A 19677-nucleotide genomic window follows, 5' to 3' on the forward strand; every position below is an offset into this window, starting at 1 on the left:
GGCAGGCAGTCCGAAGCTGGAACAGCACCTGTATATCATCCACAGCTTGCTTTTTCTGCCTTATTTCCACTCACTGAGTTTCATCACTTTAGCTGCAGAGGTATCCAGGCAAAAAAGAACTGCCTGTGTGTGTGCATGCGCACGTGTGTGTGTGTGTGCACATTGGGGAATAGAGTCTGGTGGGTCCTATTTACAGTGCACTAGATATTATAAGGAGTCATCTCCCAGCTACCCTCAGGCTCGGCAAAATGGCAACCTTCTTGGTATAATTGCCCTGCGCCTTGCGGCAATTCTGTAGCTCAGACCCAAGAGTGTGGAAGAGTCCTGTGGGGCTGCACCGGAGCTGCAAAAGGAAGGCTAAGGAATCCTGGTTTGCTGGACTCCAGGTTCAGCCAGCTTATCTGCTAATGAGGCCACTCGGGAGGGAACAGGAAGATTTGTGATTCACGCAGAGAAAGTGGGATGGTGGCCAACTAAGGTAAGGGGGAGGGCTGTCCTGATGAAAAATCCCCTTGGGTTTTGTCTTCTACTCGCCATTATTTCAAGGCTGATAATGGAAGTTTCATTTTTTCTTATTCAAGACATCTAGAATCATCAAGAAGTGTAGAGGGGCCCAAGTTGGGGCTGGCCCCTCAGCCACATTAGGGGTCCCTCCAAGACTGGTGGTGGGCAGACACTGTGGGGGGCCTAATCTTTGGACAGTCAGTGGTATTCTCCTTTCTGCAGATGTGTCATTGAATCAAGCAATTTGGATTTTTTCTTTCTTTGTGGTTGGACACTCTGTTCTGAAGTTTTCATATGCAAAATTTAATTTAGCAGTGGCGAGGACACAGGTGCTTAAATCCTTGCTTCCAGGGTGCACAGCTGTCCCTCATCCCTGTCTGAGACTGATTATTTTTCCTTTTAAAATTTTTTTTTACTAATATCTACTATTTATTGGACATTTACAAAGCACTGTGCAATGTCTCACATACATTATCTCATGGAAGCACTAGGAGTAGGTACGACATCCACATCTCACAGAGAAGTTTCCGAAAGAATAAGCCATTGGGCCATGATCACACTGCCAGAGAGAAGCCAAACCCTCATTTGATACTAAGCTATCTCACACACTTTTTAATAAGCAATGCATGTTAATAAACTCATAAGGAACATATTAACTTTGGACACATCCCCCCCAAATAATCCCTATACCCAAAATGTAATACAAATGGCCAAAAATATTTTAAAATAGTACATTTGAAGATCATTTACAGTTTTTTTACTCTTAACAAGAGGGGCAAATCTAGGATAAGAGTGGATTTCCTGTTATTGTTATCACCCCATGTGAATTAAAAAACAGGAAAAAGGAAACTTAGAGCAAGTCCTAGATGAGGCCTTTACTGTGCAATAAAATGTAAAGATTTAATTTTAGAAAAAAAAACCCTTAAGAAAAACATTTAAGAAGCCTGCAAGTTTAATAAAACACAGGCGTTCAATTAATTTTGTAGAACTGAATTAAATTGAATGGAACGGGAGCGGGCAGAACTCGTACTTAACGCACTTCAACGCAGATGGAGTAGAAATGAACGTAACTGTCGTCGGCAGGGGCGGGTCACTATAGACAGGAAGGCTCAAGCCGCTCACGCAGGCGCAGATCCGGGTAGTCGGGGCGGGGGGTGGGGCGGGCAGCAGGGGTGGGGCGTCGCCCCTTCTCCGCGCGTAAGAGTAGGCCTCGCCCCGCCCTGCTTTAGTTCCAGGTCTTGCCACTAGGGGCGGCCGCGGTCTCCGCAGCAGCAACAGCGGCGAAGCTGCGCGGCCTGGGTTTCCAGCCGGGCCCATTTCCCAGTCGGGCCCCAGCATGGCTGCCCCCAAGGCTGCGGTTTCGGAAGAAGCCGCGCTCTCGTTTTCCTGACAGCCCCTAGCTTCTGTGCTCTTCTTTTCTTCCTCAGGCCACTCCAGCAGACATGTTTGCCAAGGCCTTTCGGGTCAAGTCCAACACGGCCATCAAGGGGTCGGACAGGTGAGAGAGAGAAGGTCTATTCCGCCTACGAAGGCACCCAGATATCTCTCAAACCCGGTTGGTCCGTACCCCCTCTCTAGGCTGGGTCAGCCGACCTGGGGTGGAGGCCGAGGGGTATAGTCGCGGAAAGGGGTAAGGGTGAGTTAGACACATTTTGAGGGTGAACGTGAAAGGGAGGCCTGAATTCTCTCGCAGACTGTCTTTTGGATGTTCTAGTGAGTTTAAAAGAAAACGTAATTCGTCTTTTCGATACTCTAGCGAGTTTAAAAGGAAACATAATTCAATCACTTATAGACTACAGTCTATTTAAGGTGTTGTGGAGGATGCAAAAATGAAACACAGGGTCCCTGTCCTCCAAAGAGCTTAGAGTCTCTTGGGAGAGATCAGACGGAGCACGCAGAACTACAAGTTTCCCCAAAAAAGTGTAGTGATTACTTTTGGCAGGTGAGACTGACGGAGGTTGAAGAGGGAGAGGATAAGGCACATGTGGTAAGAACTGTATATGTTTGACGGGACTGTTGCAAATGCAGATATCACGTCAGCAGTTTTAGAACCAGTGTTCTCTGGTTGTCATTCTTGGTGCCCTGGTATATCTGTTAAATCATAAGCTGACAGATTAACCAAGCATATATGAGAAGGGAGTGGGTCCCAAGGCTAGGCATGGAGTCAGGAAGGTAGAGCTGAGTTCCCAACGTCAGGCTACTTTGGGTTGTTCACTGGGTCTCAGGACATGCCCCAGGAACATGTGAAAATAAATGAGACATTAGATGTTTTGGAAGAGTGTGTGCGAATAGAGCATCATAAATCAGACAGTCTTTTTTATAGTGAGTCTTCAGTATTTATTAAAAGCCATCCCGGCAGCATTCATACCAGGTACTGGTGTGCTTTCTGCAGGAGAAAGCTTCGGGCTGACGTGACAGCTGCTTTCCCCACCCTTGGAACCGATCAAGTCTCTGAGTTAGTACCTGGAAAGGAGGAGCTCAATATTGTGAAGTTGTATGCTCACAGAGGGGATGCAGTAATTGTGTACGTGAGTGGTGGTAACCCCATCCTATTTGAACTGGAGAAAAATCTATATCCGACAGGTATGGCAGTAGGATGGAGATAGCCGTTACTATAATCCTCGCCTAATATCTGTTTCTCCTTATTTCTTCCATTAACCTGTCTTCCTTAAAACAAACAAGTTGAAAATCTCCCAATACCATCCTTAAGGATTTTTTTGCACCTAATGTCCCTAGAATTGGGTCTTTCAAGAGCAAAACTGCTATGGGGGGGGTGGTGGTGGAAAGGGCTAACAGAGAAGGAGAGTGATTGCCAAGTAAAGTTCTGAAATGAAGGAACAATAATTTAGAGTGGGTTAATTAGGGATGGAGCAGAAGTCTTGAAAAGGGTGGAATTTCAGGGCATGTAAAAAAATGTTTCTTAAAACAATCAGTAGCAGGATTTTCTTAAGATACCAAAGAGATATGTTATAGGGAAGAAGCTGGACATACCGAGTTGTCTTAGTGATGTCCTTCAGTAGAGATAGCTCAGGAGTCTTTCTTAGGCTCTGCCTGGCTCTCAGGATTCTTTGCTTTCTGTCACAGATCGCAGAGACTCAGTGTCTGTTACTCTTTTCCGTAGCTACTGACACCTACTTTGTCACTTGGGGCTTTTCTTTCTCTATACTTGGCTGCAGTCTCCTTATGCTACTCCTACCCAACCCCCACTCTGCTGCTGTACAGATCTAGGGTTTTATTGCTAATCCTATAGAAACAGGGAATAGAAATAATAAACATGGGAAAGTTTCAAAATTTCTTACAGGCTGGTGCCCTGTCCTTAGATTATTTGCTTCTGAAGTAATAAATAGAATCCTCATTGGATCTATGTCCCTACTTTTTCCACTGTGGCTAATTTCTGCTGCTGCAATCCAGGTGGAGCAAGTCTCAAGTGACATTCAATTTCTTAAGTCCCTGCGAAAGAATGAAACCTCTTTGGACGTCCCCTTACAACTTCTCTCTAGCTTTGAGTTTCTTTTCTATAGTCTAATTAAAGTGATCTTAGTATTTGGCTTTGCCAGTTCCCCATGGGATTGACATTTTGGCAGTAAGTGTTTTCTGGGTCTCTTTTTGGACAGTGTACACCCTGTGGTCCTATCCCGATCTTCTACCAACGTTCACAACATGGCCTCTAGTGCTCGAAAAACTGGTGGGGGGAGCAGGTAAGAGGATTTTCCTGTATTCTGGCTATTGGCTGAAACCTACTTAGGAAGGGCCACTATTTTAAGAAATGTACTAATTTCCTACATCTGTACATTTGAAAAAATGAAATTTATCCCCCATGTGTGTTATGTCTGTCACTTGGTTTCTTCCATGAGCCCTCTGGGCCTTTCTGACCCTGCTGTAAGGCTTAAATAAGTGATATGAAAGTACTTCGTGAATTGCCATATGCTATACTTTAAATCATCAAACTGAATTTAGGGAACCAGGATAAGATAGATTATAGAACTGGACCCTCAGCTTGATGCTTCCATTTGACCACTAGCCCCCACAAAGGGCAAAAGTCTGCTACTCAGGTTGCCAGTTTTTAATTTTTATTATTAATAACATAGTTGATACTTAGTAAATGTTTATTGAGTGAATGAATAAATGATGTAAGTAAAACATGGAATTAAATGAAGTCAGAACATATATTGTGATGCTTTTGTCCTGTTTATTGCAGATTTGATGCTGCCAGGACTAGTGGTACCCCCTGCTGGTCTGCCTCAGGTACAGAAGGGTGACCTGTGTGCCATTGCCTTGGTGGGAAACAGGTAGGTACTGTGCCAGCCAACTGTGCCTTTGAAGGGAAAATTTAGGTCAAATTGGGGAAAGGGCAGGGAATGACAACTTCCAAAGTATACAGATAAGGGATTAAAAGAAAAAAACAGTTCCTCTGGAAGAAGCAAGGAGTGGCAATTAGCCTATGGAATAGCCACACATCTGCTCCAAGTATATTTGCTGCTACTGCTGCTTCTCTTTTTTTTTTTCTTAAATAATTTTAGATTTACAGAAGAGTTGCAAAGGTAGTACAGAGTTCTGATATACTCCTTACTAGCTTCCTATAATGATAACATTATAACCATAGTACTGTTACCAGAACTAAGGAATCAATGTTGATACAAACCTTTTAACACACTGTATTTCCCCAGTTTTTCCGTGATACCACATTGCATTTAGCTGTCTTCTTCCTGTCTGTGACATTTCCTTGGTCTTTCCTTGCCTTTCATGACCTTGACATTTTTTTTCTCCATCATCCACATCATCCTCATCTTTTAATTATTTTAATAGCTTTATTGAGATATAGTTTACATACTATAAAAACCTGTTTCAAATGTATAATTCAGTGATTTTTAGTATGTTTATAGTGTTGTTCAGCCATCACCACACTGCTGCTTTTTTTTTTCCCTCTCTTTTATTCCCCCCTCCCCCATATCCACCCCTGACCTACGGATGTTGCCGTCTCCCCTTAAGGACTGGATCTCTGAAGGCAAGGCATCTCCTCCCATGTGCTCACGTCTGGCACTTGGGACCTGGTGCCTCCCCGCGCACTCGGGGGGGCCTGGCGCACCCAGGGGGCCCAGCGCATCCAGGGGGCCCGGTGCATCAAGGATATGGTCTGTGGCTCCACCTGGGGTGCAAACCCAGGACCTTCTGCGTGTAAAGCAGACGTGCTAACCACTACACTATGGCGCCACTCCTCACACTGCTGCTTTTAAAAAATAAATTAGGAAGTAATCATATGAACAATCCTGAAAAATCTAAAGCCCCCGCACCTCACAGTCCTTTTCTCCTAGAAGTAACCATCAGCACTTTGATATGTATATTTGCTGACCTTCTGTAATGCATATAAAAATGTATGATTTGGGGTATGTATGTTTAAAAATACAAACAAACAATTATACTTTCTGTATTGTTTTTCACTGAAGGTAGTGTGGACATTTTTCACGTCAGCAAGCTCAGATATGTTGACTCTTTACCTCGTATGTGGCGATGGAAGAAGTCCTCTCCCAGTGGGCATGCTGCTTGCCTCCAGTTCATGTCTATCACAGACGATATTACTGATGCCGCTAAGGATACCAGTGCCAATATTTTTCTAGAATAGATACTAAGAAGCAGAACTGTTAGGCTGAAGATCATGCATAATTTCTGTTACCCTATAAAAAAGCTGTATCAGTTTTCACTCCCACCTACAGGGTATATGGAGCCTATTTCCCTGCATTCTCACCAGCACTGGATAGGATGGGTCGTTTTCATTTGTGTCATCCTGAGTGAAAAATGACATCTCATTATTCTACTTATTGCTTCTTTGAGAGAGAGAGAGAGATTGAGATTGAGACTGAATGATTGATTGATTGATTGATTGATTGTAGGTATGGGAGGGGTTGGTATTTAAAGATCTTATTTTTGCTACTCATAATCTCCTGTTTGCCTTGAACCTTTTGGAACCAAACATATGGAAATGTTTCCTTCCTTGCTGACCTGTAGTAAAACTTGCAGTTAAAAAGAATGATGGTGTCGTTGTTTTCTCCCCCAGTATTCTGTCCATGGTGGGAGAATACTACAGAGATTTGTATTTGGCCTGCTCAGTTTGGCCTTTCAAATGTATGTGGGGTTGAAGCTTAGGAGTGGATTTTGACAGGGAATAAGAGTACAGAAGAGTTTATTAAAACTACAAGTCATGTTTGAGGATGAAGTTCCCGACCCTTCCATGGGTGGAAGAGAAAGACCCCTCTTTTAGGAACTGGGAAAGAAGCCAGATTTAAAGTTTCTGTGGTAGGAAATGACCTATGAGCACAGAAGGTGGAGCCACAAAGTTAGCAAACATTTTTTTTTAAGTTCAAGTTTTGGCAACTCTGCCCTTGAACCTTTTTCCCTTAGGCCCAGATGACCTTGCCAGGCTTGTATATTCCTCGACTGTTATCCAGCTGGTCACCGATCCTTCCAGGCGAGGCGTGAGCAGTGCTTGAGTAATGCTGCGATGACAGAGATTTCCCATTTGGACTTTGGAAGTTTTTGTAGTTACTGTAAATGTGGTCGTTTTTGACATTTTGGACACACCCAGTTCTTAGATAGTTGCAGAGCAAGTCCTGTTATAAAGAGCCAACTCAGAAGGAACTTCTCTAGTTGGCGCCACTATTTATCTCTTCTCTCTTCCCTATGTCACCTCTTAGCCTAACTTATGGTATATAAATGGCCTCCTTTCTGAACTTTGGGATATGATGGCTGTGCCTTCTTTAACGTAGGAGAGGTCATTTATAGTTTTGAAATTAAAGAAAGAGAACTTTATCCTCTCAAGTCCTACCTGGGTTTAATTCATGCTAAGAATAAAACAGTGACAGCATATACAGAAGAGGAAGGTTTGGTCATGAGATTTTTCAAAGTCATATTTATAGGTAACTGAAGAAAATTGAGATTGGACTGAGTTTAGTTTTGTGATACAAGTGAATCCTTCAAATTTGCAATCGTGGTGCTTTTAGCACATGTGTAGAAAGATGGTCCTGACATATGCCCTCTTAAAGACTGTGCCTGACCCCTGTCTCTGGGCTCCTCCGTAGAGCCCCTGTTGCCATCGGAGTTGCTGCCATGTCCACATCTGAGATGCTGACTTCAGGCCTGAAGGGAAGGGGCTTCTCTGTGCTCCACACCTACCAGGATCACTTGTGGTGGGTTCAGTATTTTTCTTCTGTTTTATGGAAAACTGTGTGGGTGGAGAGAGCATGAGGCCTGGATTCAGAAGTGAGCATTTTGGTCCTTGCTGTGTCCTTAAGGCAACATTAATTTCATTGCTAAATGTGGAGAAACAATTTTTTTTTTTTTTTGCCTTTTCAGAGAAGAGATTACAAAGAACTTTGATTATTTTCTAGGTGGATTATAGAATCCTCAGCCTGGAAGAAGGCCTTAGAGATTGTCTACTCTGCCTCTCAGTACAATGATAGTCTTTATTTTTATTGCTCTGGTTGATCTGGCCTTATCTACCACGCACACATCTTCTGGCTCCATGACGAGTGCTCAGCAATTCGCACTTCTGAATCTACATCAAAGCAGAGTAGATCCTCAGATGCCAGGGCGATGCTTACTTTTATGTTGTTCAAATGTCACATTACAGATCTCCTCCTCTCCAGTATGGAATTTACACTTTCTCACTGTGACAGTTGCTTTCTGGAGCCATATACCAGTTTATTTTCTCGTTATTTTCTTGTCATTTTACCGAAACACTAAATAGTGTGCTTTTGTCAAAAGCAATATACCGGGTCTTTTGGCCCAGTGTTGTGGCCTGTTGGTATAGATTCATTCTTATATTTTTAGCCCTGTCTTGGAGTTATTCACTTTTAAGAAGTATTGACTAAGCCCTGCTCTGCTTGGGGTACAATCTCATCAGCCTGTGTTTTAGCAGACATTTGAGGGCTGCTTACTGATGTTCTCCCAGCACCTTGTTTTCTAACTATCATTCTGTGCAATGGCAATCAAGGTCATGTTGTCTAAGTTACTTATCAGTGGTTGCCTCAGCCCCAACTCACGCTGGACCTTTAAACATTTTTTAATGGTATTTACCTGCTCAGAATAGCCTAAACATACTCTGGCCTCATCGGTCACAATAGTAATGAGCCTTGCTGCAGCTGTTAAAACTTAGTTTGAGTCACATAATCTTGACCAAGGTCAAGCTTTCTGCTTTTACCTCTCTGCATGCTCCACTATGTGGCATCACATTTTCTCCTGTCTTCTTAAAGTTTAGTGGCATAAACCATTGTAATCTCTACTCTGCAAGTTAAATTGAATTCTAATTTACACAGAAACAACTGGTTCGGCAGTCTGAGCAGTCTAGGTGTTTTTCACCAAACTGGTCCTACAGGTGCATTTGTGATCTTAATTTTGTTATTTAATTCAAAATGGTTTTATTTTTAACTCACATGAAGGGAATACTTTTGGGGATTTCTCTTTGACTACTTTTTCTTTAATCTTTCTCTGTCCCTGGGTGTCTGTTAATAATATTATTACTCCTTTGGGATAGGGAGGAGGCAAGAATTATTCTTCCCATTTCAGAAATGAGGAAACTGAGGCATGGGACTTATCTGGGCCTCGAATTGGAAATAGAGTTGAGATGAGAGCCCAGGCTCTCTGTCCTCTCCTGGACACCCCTACCTGTGGTGTCTGTACTCCCAGCTGACCCCCTGGCCCAAGTTGGAAAGTGCCGTGGTTTGCTACTTGGTGTTTCTGAAATGAGATTTTTCCAGGAGATCTGGAGACAAGTCCTCTCCACCTTCCGTTGCCCCACTGGCCCTGGATCCTCCCGATCTCGGTGACAAGAAGGGATCTAGCTACGCAGACCCTGCTCTGCAAGGAGACATGAGGCACCTGGCCCTGGAGGGAGTGGAGGAGGAGAACGGGGAGGTCCAGCAGATGCATGAGAAGAAGACCTCATCGGAAGCCTCAGAAGACTCCAGCATCGGGGGCCTGAACTCAGACCCCACAGATAGCAAGACCCTTCAAGGTATAGCTCTGGGAGTAAAGGGTCATCTCCTCCCAATCTAGGACACTGAAGCCACACTCCTCTGACTAGGGTGGCACCAGAGCCCTGGGAGAGGAGGAGAACATCCTTATTTTTGTTGACGGTGGTACACCAGCCCTTTGACATCTCACCTGGGAATCTTTTTTCTCATAAGTCGTGTTTCTCTGGGTGCCAGTCTGCTCTGGCCTTTGGACCATTTCCAGCTACAGAGCCTTCTGAGGTTTCTTTCTATCAGAGAAGCATTGGCTCCTGGTTCGGGGGATCTTTGTGCTGGACTCCTTCTCTGGGGTCAACCCTCTCTAAAGGCTCAGTGCTCCAGAGAGTCGGGGAACTTTGTAGCCTGGGAATGTGTTCCTGCCAGAGCTGAGGGGTGAGGTAGGGGTGGAGCCAGGTGGGTGCATGAGGCAGTCTGTGTCCCTTAGGAAGGCTGTGGTTCTTGTCTTTTCCTTGCAGAGCAAATGGATGAACTGTTACAGCGCTGCTTCTTGCATGCTTTGAAGTGCCGAGTCAAAAAGGCTGACCTCCCATTACTCACCAGCACTTTCCTTGGCAGCCACATGTTCTCCTGCTGGTATGGAAGGCACGGTGTGGGCTGGCTGCCAGGCATGGGCCTCAGTCTTGTTTCTTGGACAGGGCAGGATAGATGCCATGGGGGAATTGATTGAGGGACATGCTGTGGGAAGATGGAGTGGAGGGTTGATCTGGCAACTAAAGTAGGTCCTGAGTTTTCAAAACTTAAATTTTAGCCAGTGAAAGGCTGTTGAGGACTTGGTTAAAATTCCTGAGCTTCTCAGAATCTCAGAATCTGCCTTTTCTCAGAGCACTGCCTCTGCGACGGCATTTCTGGGCCACCTGTCATGAATCGGGCAGTATGTGCTGTCCAGGAAGAGTCCTGGGGCAGCTTTTTTGTTAGAAGACTTCTGGACCATTCAGCCCCCTCGCTCTTGTCCTGAAAAGTAGGTGGGCCAGGTTAGGTTGTATCAGGAGGAAGAATCAGTGTGTCTCCTCTGCCCCACTCCCAAGTACAAGCCACTAGGGGAGAGCGTATCACTTGTGAACAGGACCTGGGCTTCAAAGACAGAGTCGTCTGGGCTCAAATGCCAGCTCCCCAGGATGTTGGAGTGGGCGAACCCGAAGTCGTCACTGGCTTCTGCAAGCCCCCATCGCCAGCATGTGCAGGACTGCTGTCAAGATTGAATAGCCTGACATTTACTCAGCACTCGATAGATGTTATTGTGCCAGGTCTGCTTACTGATTTTTACCCAGAGACTGAGCTGCTTTCTTTTTGAGAATGTTGCTCTGTTTTGTAAAAAGTGGTTTTTACTCTAATTCTAATTCAGGTGGGTTCTGAGAGGGCTCCCTGTGAACCCCACGCTGTTGTATGTCCCATGAGGAAACCCTGAAGTTTGGAGGTGTGATTACAGCTTGCATCAGGACCCTCCCCATGAAAGCTAGTAGCTCGAATCAGCAAACATTTTCTATAAAGAGCCAGATAGTAAATATTTCGGCTTCGTAGGCCATACAGTCCCTGTTGCAACTCCTCCACTCTGCCATTGTCACACTAAGGCAACTGCAGACAGCAGGTGGGTGGTGTGGCCAGATTGGACCTGTGGTGTATGTTCTCTAGGCCCAGCTGCTGTAGTGAGCTTAGTGTGGCAAAATTCACCTTGAGGTGGAATTTCTGAGGCCACAGAAGGCTGTGTAGTTTGAGAGGCATCTAAAGCTGTATTCAGTACAATAGCCTCTAGCCACCTGTGGCTATTTAAATTTAAATTAATTAAAATTAGATAGATTTTTCGTTTTTTATTTACACTTACAGCACCGGTCTTCCTAGGTGGTCTCCCATCCAAGTACTAACCAGGCCTGACCTTGCTTAGCTTCCGAGATCAGACATCGGGCGTGTTCAGGGTGGCATGGCTGTAGACCATGGACCGTGGCTCCACTGGGGCGTGAACCCAGGACCTTCTACGTGTAAAGCAGACGTGCTAACTGCTACACTATGGAACCACATCTGATAATTTAGTTCCTTGGTTGAATTAGTCACAGTTCAAGTACTCAGTAGCCATGTGTGGCTAGTGGCTACCACATTGGATAATAAATAGAGAACATTCCATCTTTACAGAAAGGTCTGTTGAACAGCAGTGATTGAGCATGTCCTAAAGTCTGTATCCTTCCATGATGCCGCCAGATTTGGAACAGCAGCCTCTTTCTGAACATGGAGGAGGAAAGCTGAGGAAAAGTGCCCTCCTCTCAATGTCAGGCAGGTCCCACCACTACTGCTTTGGTAGCTTAACTTGCCTTTTCCATCTGCCATCAGCCCTGAAGGACGACAACTGGACATAAAGAAATCAAGCTACAAAAAGGTAAGTGGCGCCTTCTCTGCATGGGCACACGCAGCGTGAGCTGTACTGACACTGGGGAAGTCCATGTCCAGGGCTCAGGCTGGAATTAAGCTTTTTGATTCCAGGCATAGGGGGAAAGGAGGAGAAAACTCGCCCTGGGCTGAGGCAGTTGGGTGGGCACCCATTCCCCTCTCTCCTCTTAACCCCCTTACGTTTGGTCACAATTCTGAAAGGCTTCACCACTTAGTCTAGCAGCTTTTCACTCCCCAAGGTGGGAGCCTCCCAGTTCCTAGTTCGATGAGGGCAGGGACTGTCCCACATCCCTCCCCAGGACCTGCCTAGCTCGGTGTCTGGCACATCCTAGGTGCTCAGTGTGTGTGTGGAAGTGATGGAGTCCCCTCCTCCTGGCCCTCTCTCCCTTAGCTCTCTAAGTTCCTGCAGCAAATGCAGCAGGAGCAGATTATACAGGTGAAGGAGCTGAGCAAAGGGGTGGAGAGCATTGTGGCTGTGGACTGGAAACACCCGAGGTGAGTGCAGGGGGCCTGCTCACCATAGCTCAGCTGGCCCCAGGGCACCTGGGCCATGAACTGGGACTTGCCAAGACACTAGTATAAAATGTGTTCTTTTCTTTCCTTCTGCTGGGTTTCAGGATCACATCTTTCGTCACACTCGAGCCTGTCCAGGAGGGTAGCAGGGAACAGCCCTATCACCCTCCAGATATAAAACCCCTCTACTGTGTCCCAGCCAGCATGACCTTGCTTTTCCAGGAGTCTGGCCACAGGTGAGTTTTTGGAGAGCAGCCCATCTCTGCCTGCTTGGTGTTCTGGCCTGTAGTCCCTCTCTGCCCGAGTTGGTTCTTCTTTGACTGGCAAAACCTGCCCTGCCCTGTTCTCCCTTTCTCCCAGATCCAGCTCAAGCCTCTTTCCTCTGGAAAGTGTCTCAGGACCAAGTGAATGAGAGACTAGGTCTCTCCCTTTTCTGCCTATAACTGTTCTATACACGATCCTGCTCGCCTGGGTCAGGAAAAGGGAAGAAAATAGAGGTCGAGAGGCTGGGGAAAGCCCCTGCTGTGTGGAGAGTGGGCCTCTGTTTGCAGGTTGTCTCCTGGCACAGCATGAGCTAACCCCCTGGGCACTTCTCATCTAGGAAGGGGAGCGTTCTCGAGGGTGGCGAGGTCCGAACGATCATCATCAACTACGCCAAGAAAAACGACCTGGTTGATGCCGACAATAAAAAGTGAGTCGATGGGGATGAGAACTCTGTGTTGTGAGTATTCATCTTTAGCAGACTTGGGCAATTTGTGCAGGGTGTCGGGATGCAGGGGCTTGTAGGAAATCACAGCCTTGTAGAAAAAATGCAAGACCGTGGTTTCTAAACCGCGGGCTGTGGGCACCTAGGATTCCAGTCCAGGGCGTTCAGCTCTGTTCGTGCTGTCAACATTGACTGTAGACTAAGTATCATTGTATCTGTTGACTACTGATTTTCATATGCCGCTGCTTATCATAAGGGATAAAATGCAAACTTTAAAGAATTCTCCTCTGTTGTAGCTTTCTGGTCTTCTCTGTTTTCTTAGTAAGTGGATTCAGAAGGTAAACTACCAAATAGAGAGCATTCCATACTTTTTTTTTTTTTTTACTTTCAAAAGATATCCTTATGGTCAAAAGTTGTACCAGACTAATAATGGCTAGTTAGTAGAAGAACTGAGCCCAGAATCCTGATTTTGATTTTTCCCATCCCACTTTCCCTCCACCACCTGCTTTTCTCTTGTTCTGGGAAAGCATACATAGGTGCATTGCTTTGTAGACTGCGGTCCCACAATTGGTCTAATAGCCTTGAATGACTATAAAGGACATTATAATAAGACATGAATCCTTAGCTGGCCCTTGGGTCATAGGGGCGGGGCTGGGATTGTTTTATTTCTTCTTTCTCTTTAGTCTCGTGAAATTGGATCCCATCCTATGTGACTGCATCTTAGAGAAAAGTGAACAGCATACAGATATGAAGCTACCGTGGGACAGTCTCCTGACCAGGTAGTGGGGATTGGCAGCCCCTCTCCAGCGTTTCGGCCCCCTCCTTTTAATATCTATCACATTGAACTTTAGACTTGTCACTGTCTTAGTCACGACTCTTTTCCTGTAATTCATACCATGTCAGTCTTCACCGACACAGGCTTGGGTAATTCTGATGTGGAGTGTCTCAGAAACGATTTGAGCCTGTATAGTGTAGGACAGGGAGAAAGAAAGAGAACACTAATTAAAAATAAGAACTTCAAAAAGATTTAGAAACTAAAAGAAGGCTGAGGGGGTATTGTCTTAAAGTTTTCAAAGAAAGATTCTTACACTCTTTTCTTTCCACAGAACCAAAACTGAAAATTATTTATATCAGGAGTTTGCGAACTATAGCTGTGGGCCAAATCTGGCCTGCTACCTCTTTTTAAAATATGGTTTTATTGGAACACAGCCACACCCATTTATTTATGTATTGTCTGTGGGCTGCCTTCATGCCACAATGGCAGAGTTAAGTGGTTACAACAGACCACGTGGCCCTTAAACTAAAATATTTACCGTCTGGCCCTTGATAGGAAAAGTTTGTTGATTTCAGTATATAAGATAGCAGGAAAAAATCTAGTTAGAAGAAAGGCAGGAATTCCTTGTGGTAAAGGCGTTGTATAAAAGATGCACTTTTGGAACATGTTAGAAATGCGAAGTGGCACTTGACCAGGTTGGGTAAGCTAGAGTCTTGACACAGGCAGTAGACTCCACAAAGAAGCCTGGGCAAATTCTTAGAAGGCTAGGCCAACGGACAGTTTCCAAGGGCTCAAGCTGCAGTTGTTTCACTCAGTGAATCAGTGGGTCTTGACTTTGGCCACACTTGGGAAGCTTTAAAAAATATCTATTCCTGGTCAGAGTTTCTGGCTTAATTGGTCTGCGTGCAGCTCCCTAGATGATTTGAATGATTCTAATGTGCAGCCAAGGGTGAACAGTTGCCTGCAAGATCAGCTTACACCCAACTGCCTGCTTCTGGTGGGCTATGAGGAAACGTTCCAGTTGGCTTTATCAGTCTACAACTCATTAACGCCCATTTCAGATGTTTGGAAAAATTGCAGCCTGCCTATCAAGTGACCTTTCCCGGACAAGAGCCCATTGTGAAGAAAGGCAAAATCTGCCCAATTGACATCACCCTAGCACAGAGAGCCTCTAATAAAAAGGTAGTTTTTAAAAAGGCACAAATGTTTGAAAATGGTGATTTAATGTCTCTGCTAAGTCTAGTATCTCTAACGTGATTGGAGTTTTTTGTTAAATGTTATTTGTTATTTGTGAAACATTAATGAAGCACCCACGTTTGTGTGACTGGGCCGGGCCCTGTATAAAACAGGTGAAGCTGACCCCTCACTCACTGCCTCTAGGATGTTGTGGAGCCTGGTTCCAGGGGTAAACAAGATTTTATTTTCATTTTTTTCTTGAACCATGTTATGGGCTTTCAGCTCTTATTCTGTTATCTCTTGGGCTTCGCTCAATGAAAATAACTTGTAAAGAATTGCTGAAGGAACTGATCGTGTTTAGCTTGGCCACACAAAGTCATATGGAACAAATTACATCTGTCCTCAAATATGTGAAAAGCTGTCCTCAGGAAAAGGAGTGCACTGATTCTGTATGCCTTAGGGGTACAGTTATGAGTGTGGGCTTTGGGATTAGAGACCTGGGTCCACATTGCGGCCTTTGCCTCGCTGCTTGACCTTGAGCAAGTTACTTACTGTCTCTTTGCCTGAGTTTCCTTATGTAAAAAATGAGATTAATACCTCCCTTCTAAGGTACTGTGAGAATCAGTGAGGGAATATAGATGGGTGAAGCACTTAGAATAGTACTTGGCCTATAAGCATTCAATAAATGAAAACCAGTAATGATAACCTTAATGATAATTAGCAATTGCCACTGTTTCTTAAGCATGTAGTTGTGTGCCAGACTCTGTCCTAAGCAATTTCTATGTATATTAGCTTATTCAGACACTCATTTTTTAATATTAATAATAGCAATTAGAATTGTCCAAAATTGAAATTTGTGCTTTCTAAAATAGAGAGTTATTTTCTGGAAGTCTGCAAGCAAAGATTAGGGAACCATTTGTCAGAGGAAGGTATAGTCAGGGCATTATGCATTAGATAGTGAGTTGGAATAAATGTGACCTCTAATGTTTTACTGATTCAGAGATTCTCTGGGGCTGGAGTCCCTTGACAAGAGTAGATTATTTAGAACTTTTAGAGACTTTACAGAGACTTTATTGAGAGCAGCCCTTCCTGACCTACTCCTGATAGTGATGCACTTTACCATCTCTAGTCATGAATGAGAGAGAACTTGTTTTAAAAAAAAGGGAGAATTGTGACTTTTAAGAATGTGTGTGTGTGTGTGTGTGTTTGTGTGTGTGTGAGAGAGATCAGAGTCACATACTTGTCATTTGTGAAGCTGGTGAAAAATAAAAAAATGCATGTTTTACTGATGAGATACTTGGTATTAAGGAATTATTGTTTATTTTTAGGTGTGATGATGGTTTCATCTTTACGTTAAAAAGAGCCCTTATGTTTTGGAGATACATACTGAAATATTTGTAGATGAAATGGTCTGATGTATAGGAGGATTTGCTTTAAAGGAATACAGGAGTGGGGGTGTCGATGAGAATATAGATCAATCAGGGTTGGTCACGAGTTGATAATTCTTGAAACTGATGATGGGTACATGGGAGCTCATTGTACTATTCTACTTTTATTTATGTTTTAAATTCTCCATAATAAAAATATTTTTTAAAAAGTATATGTTATACGCAGGGTAGAGAGTATCTATCTCACTAAAAATATAAGGCATTTATTAGCTGGGGTAGAAAGAATCGATTTAGAAGCACAAAAATAAATTATTTGGATGAAAGGGTACCATGGTTGTAGGGGTGGTGAGCATAGAGTGTGAGGAGGCTGCTGCAGCTCTACAAGGTTCTGGAGGGAGGGCATGTGGTCCACACCCACCATCAGTCTTCTGTTTCCCCCAGGTTACTGTGGTCCGGAACTTGGAGGCATATGGTCTGGACCCGTGGACAGTGGCTGCCATACTCCAGCAGCGATGCCAGGCTAGCACCACTGTCACTCCTGCTCCTGGGGCCAAAGACAGCCTGCAGGTCCAGATCCAGGGAAACCAGGTCCACCACCTTGGCCGGCTGTTGCTTGGTGAGCATCCCCTCTGAAGAAGGAGGGACATTGGTCTAACTTGGCCAAAATCTACCCACCAACTCAGCTCACTCTAGTTATCACAAAACCTCTATATGTATATGGCTGTATGCTTCTTATCAGGCAGCAAGAGGTAGAGCCAACGTTTGAACCAGATCCTTTGGCCCCCAAATTCAATGTTTTCTCCACCATACTATAGTTTTCTTCCTGGTTCCCTTTTTACAAGACATTTGTGGAGCACCCAAACTGTGCTAGGCACTTTGCTGGGCTTTTTGCGGGCACCGTCTCTCTCAGTCATAGTGATGCTTCAGAACTGTTTCTGTTTTGCAGATGAAGAAACTGAGGTTCAGTACCTCGCCCTGAGATACTCAGCTATCGAGTGCTGCAGCTGGGCTCTGAACTTTTATTTGTCAGACTCCAGAGCCTAACTTCTTTACCAGCTCTGGGTCACCAAGCTTGTAGTTTGTCCTCAGTTCAAGCCATCCTCCACATCTCTGCCTGAGTCAACTTTCAGAAACAATGTGATCATATCACTCCCCTCTAAAAAATTTTTTATGCCTTTTCAATGCCTTCAGAATAAACTCCTAAGCTCAGTAAACTGGACCCTCCCAGTCCAACCCCAGTCTTCCAGTCAGGTTCTCTGGCCGCTCCCCCATCCTACCCTCAGGCATGCTGGTGTCCCGCTGCTCCCCAGACACACTGTGCACATTCACACTTGGGGGCTCACCTGGTGTGCTTCCCACAGCCCAATCCTAAAGACTCATTGGCCGGCTTAGGGGATGCAGGAAGCCTTTCTCAGACATGTCTTATTTTTTTTTTTTTTCTGTTTTCTTAAATTGGTGTTTGAAAAATTGCTAACATAGCACTTTCCAGTTGTGTTTATATTTCTAGTTAGTGTTTGCTACTTGGCTAATTTTTTCTAATGTCTGAACCTCCTCGTAGAACCTCCTCTTGAGTCAGAGACCTTGCTTTCATTCTTTTTTCATGCTTGGGGCCTGGCATATAGTAAATGCTCAATGAGCAAATTTAAGGCAGTACCCAGCAGTTAACTTTGAATTGAGCCTTTTTAAGCTAAGAACCCCATATGAGATGCTGAAAAGAAATACAGAGGAAAATAAACAAACACACGACTGAACGCACACACACATTCTCTCTCATGAGAAAATTCTAAATCCCTGAAGTACACCTTGCAAGTAGCTATCAATGTGAAAGTATTGAACTATGCACTTCAGCCTCGAAGTATAAGGAGAAATGGTCCATCCCAGAAGGCTTTCTATAGGAGCAGGGTTAGAGCTGGGAGTAGAAGAGCAGATCACACGGTGGAAATCATTTGAACAGAGGCTGTCTGACAACAGGAATGAATGCACGGAGGGATGAGAGGGCCAGGAGATAGCTGTGTGGATTGGGGTCCATGGGGATCAGGGCCAAGAAGGGACATTGTGAGACAAACGGGGAGCTGGGGGAGGAGAGAGCAGGGTTATAGCCCATTGATGAGTTTCTGCTTTTTGGATTATAGAAGAATATCACCTTCCTCGAAAACACATCCAAGGCCTAGAAAAGGCCCCCAAACCTGGCAAGAAGAAATGACAGACACTTGTTTAATGCAGTGGAAATACAAGCTCTGGGCTGGTCATTTATAGAAGCATTTTCAGCTTTTGCAAATAAAAAATATATAATTCTTTACCAAAATAAATTTTTATTCTAATCTAAATCTGATTTCCATCTTGTTTCCTCCGGTTAGCTAAAATGTACTAAATTTTCAAGTTAAAAGCCATTTTAAATTGACGGAAGGGGCCATCGTAGATTGCCTTTTTCATTCATGTGGTTTCAGTGGTTTTAGTTACTCCCCTACTTTCAAGGTCAGACAGCCCATTCAAAGTTCAGGCAGGTGGGGCCTTCCTGTTATTTTACAGTCCCTCTGCAAAATATTCCACAGCCTCTTGCTCATCTGTTCCTACTACCTAATTAACCTCCTAGCCCCAAAACAGATCCTTTCCTTCCTATCTCTAAAGGGTTATTCATATAGAAAACTGAACCAAGCTGTTCTCTGTCATCAATCAAGGCAAAAGAAGCAAGGATTGGCCCTGAATTGCAGCGTAATTTAGACTATAAAAATAAGCAATAAAAGTACATTAGGACAGGGGTTTTTGTACAGTGATTTTTACCCATTGCTGGCACACTGCCACTAACTGCTGTATGATGATGGCTTTGTTACAGTGAAGTCTTACCCAATAAATGTTTTCTTTAGCCCCAAACTTCTTAACCCGGGGCTAGAAGCAGTCTTTGGTTGGTCTTCAGAGGATCCATGAACTCCCTGAAATAGTGTGCAAGATTTTGTTTGATCATTTTCCTGAGAGAGGTTATTTTTGTCGAATTCCCAATGGGATCACTTGATGCCAAAAAGGTTCAGAACCACTGCTTTGGTCTCTGCTTAGTTCACAGAAGTCATTTATATGACCACATCTTTCCTTGTACAATGTGAAGGAGTAAGGGCTGAGCTGAATTCCTTTGGAGTTCTTTGGTTTTACCATCAAAAAACAATTACACTTAAGTTTATTTCTTTTTCATCTCACTTTTTAAAAGAAAGACTTGAAAAATAT

The 19677-nt window shown here is 44.2% G+C and overlaps 1 protein-coding gene and 1 pseudogene across 2 annotated transcripts; one reads left to right on the forward strand and one right to left on the reverse strand.

Moving 5' to 3' along the window:
- Positions 1 to 1744: 1744 nt before the first annotated feature.
- On the forward strand, positions 1745 to 18788 carry EIF2D (eukaryotic translation initiation factor 2D). Of its 2 annotated transcripts, XM_039881731.1 has the most exons (15): positions 1745 to 2002; positions 2897 to 3087; positions 4119 to 4202; positions 4703 to 4793; positions 7578 to 7685; positions 9255 to 9511; positions 9983 to 10100; positions 11847 to 11892; positions 12295 to 12398; positions 12521 to 12652; positions 13018 to 13107; positions 13806 to 13901; positions 14959 to 15079; positions 16903 to 17077; positions 18594 to 18788. In XM_039881731.1, exons 1-15 carry the CDS (start codon positions 1947 to 1949, stop codon positions 18662 to 18664), a joined length of 1740 nt encoding a protein of 579 aa, XP_039737665.1. In that variant the 5' UTR covers positions 1745 to 1946; the 3' UTR covers positions 18665 to 18788. The 2 variants fall into 2 exon arrangements, with proteins under 2 accessions (XP_039737665.1, XP_039737666.1); XM_039881732.1 differs by lacking the exon at positions 14959 to 15079.
- On the reverse strand, positions 11340 to 11454 carry LOC120618032 (uncharacterized; annotated as a pseudogene).
- Positions 18789 to 19677: the final 889 nt, after the last annotated feature.

Source organism: Pteropus medius, unplaced genomic scaffold, assembly GCF_902729225.1.
Source record: "Pteropus medius unplaced genomic scaffold, Ma_sr-lr_union100, whole genome shotgun sequence".
In the NCBI taxonomy this organism is placed as follows: Eukaryota; Metazoa; Chordata; class Mammalia; order Chiroptera; family Pteropodidae; genus Pteropus; species Pteropus medius.

What these genes read in the sequence shown, in the direction of transcription:
- EIF2D (XM_039881731.1), top strand. Translation starts at nt 1,947, where the DNA reads ATGTTTGCCAAGGCCTTTCGGGTCAAGTCCAACACGGCCATCAAGGGG. An exon ending in GTGGACTGGAAACACCCGAG is followed by an intron (nt 12,399 to 12,520) that starts GTGAGTGCAGGG and finishes GCTGGGTTTCAG; the next exon opens with GATCACATCTTTCGTCACAC. An exon ending in TTCCAGGAGTCTGGCCACAG is followed by an intron (nt 12,653 to 13,017) that starts GTGAGTTTTTGG and finishes CTTCTCATCTAG; the next exon opens with GAAGGGGAGCGTTCTCGAGG.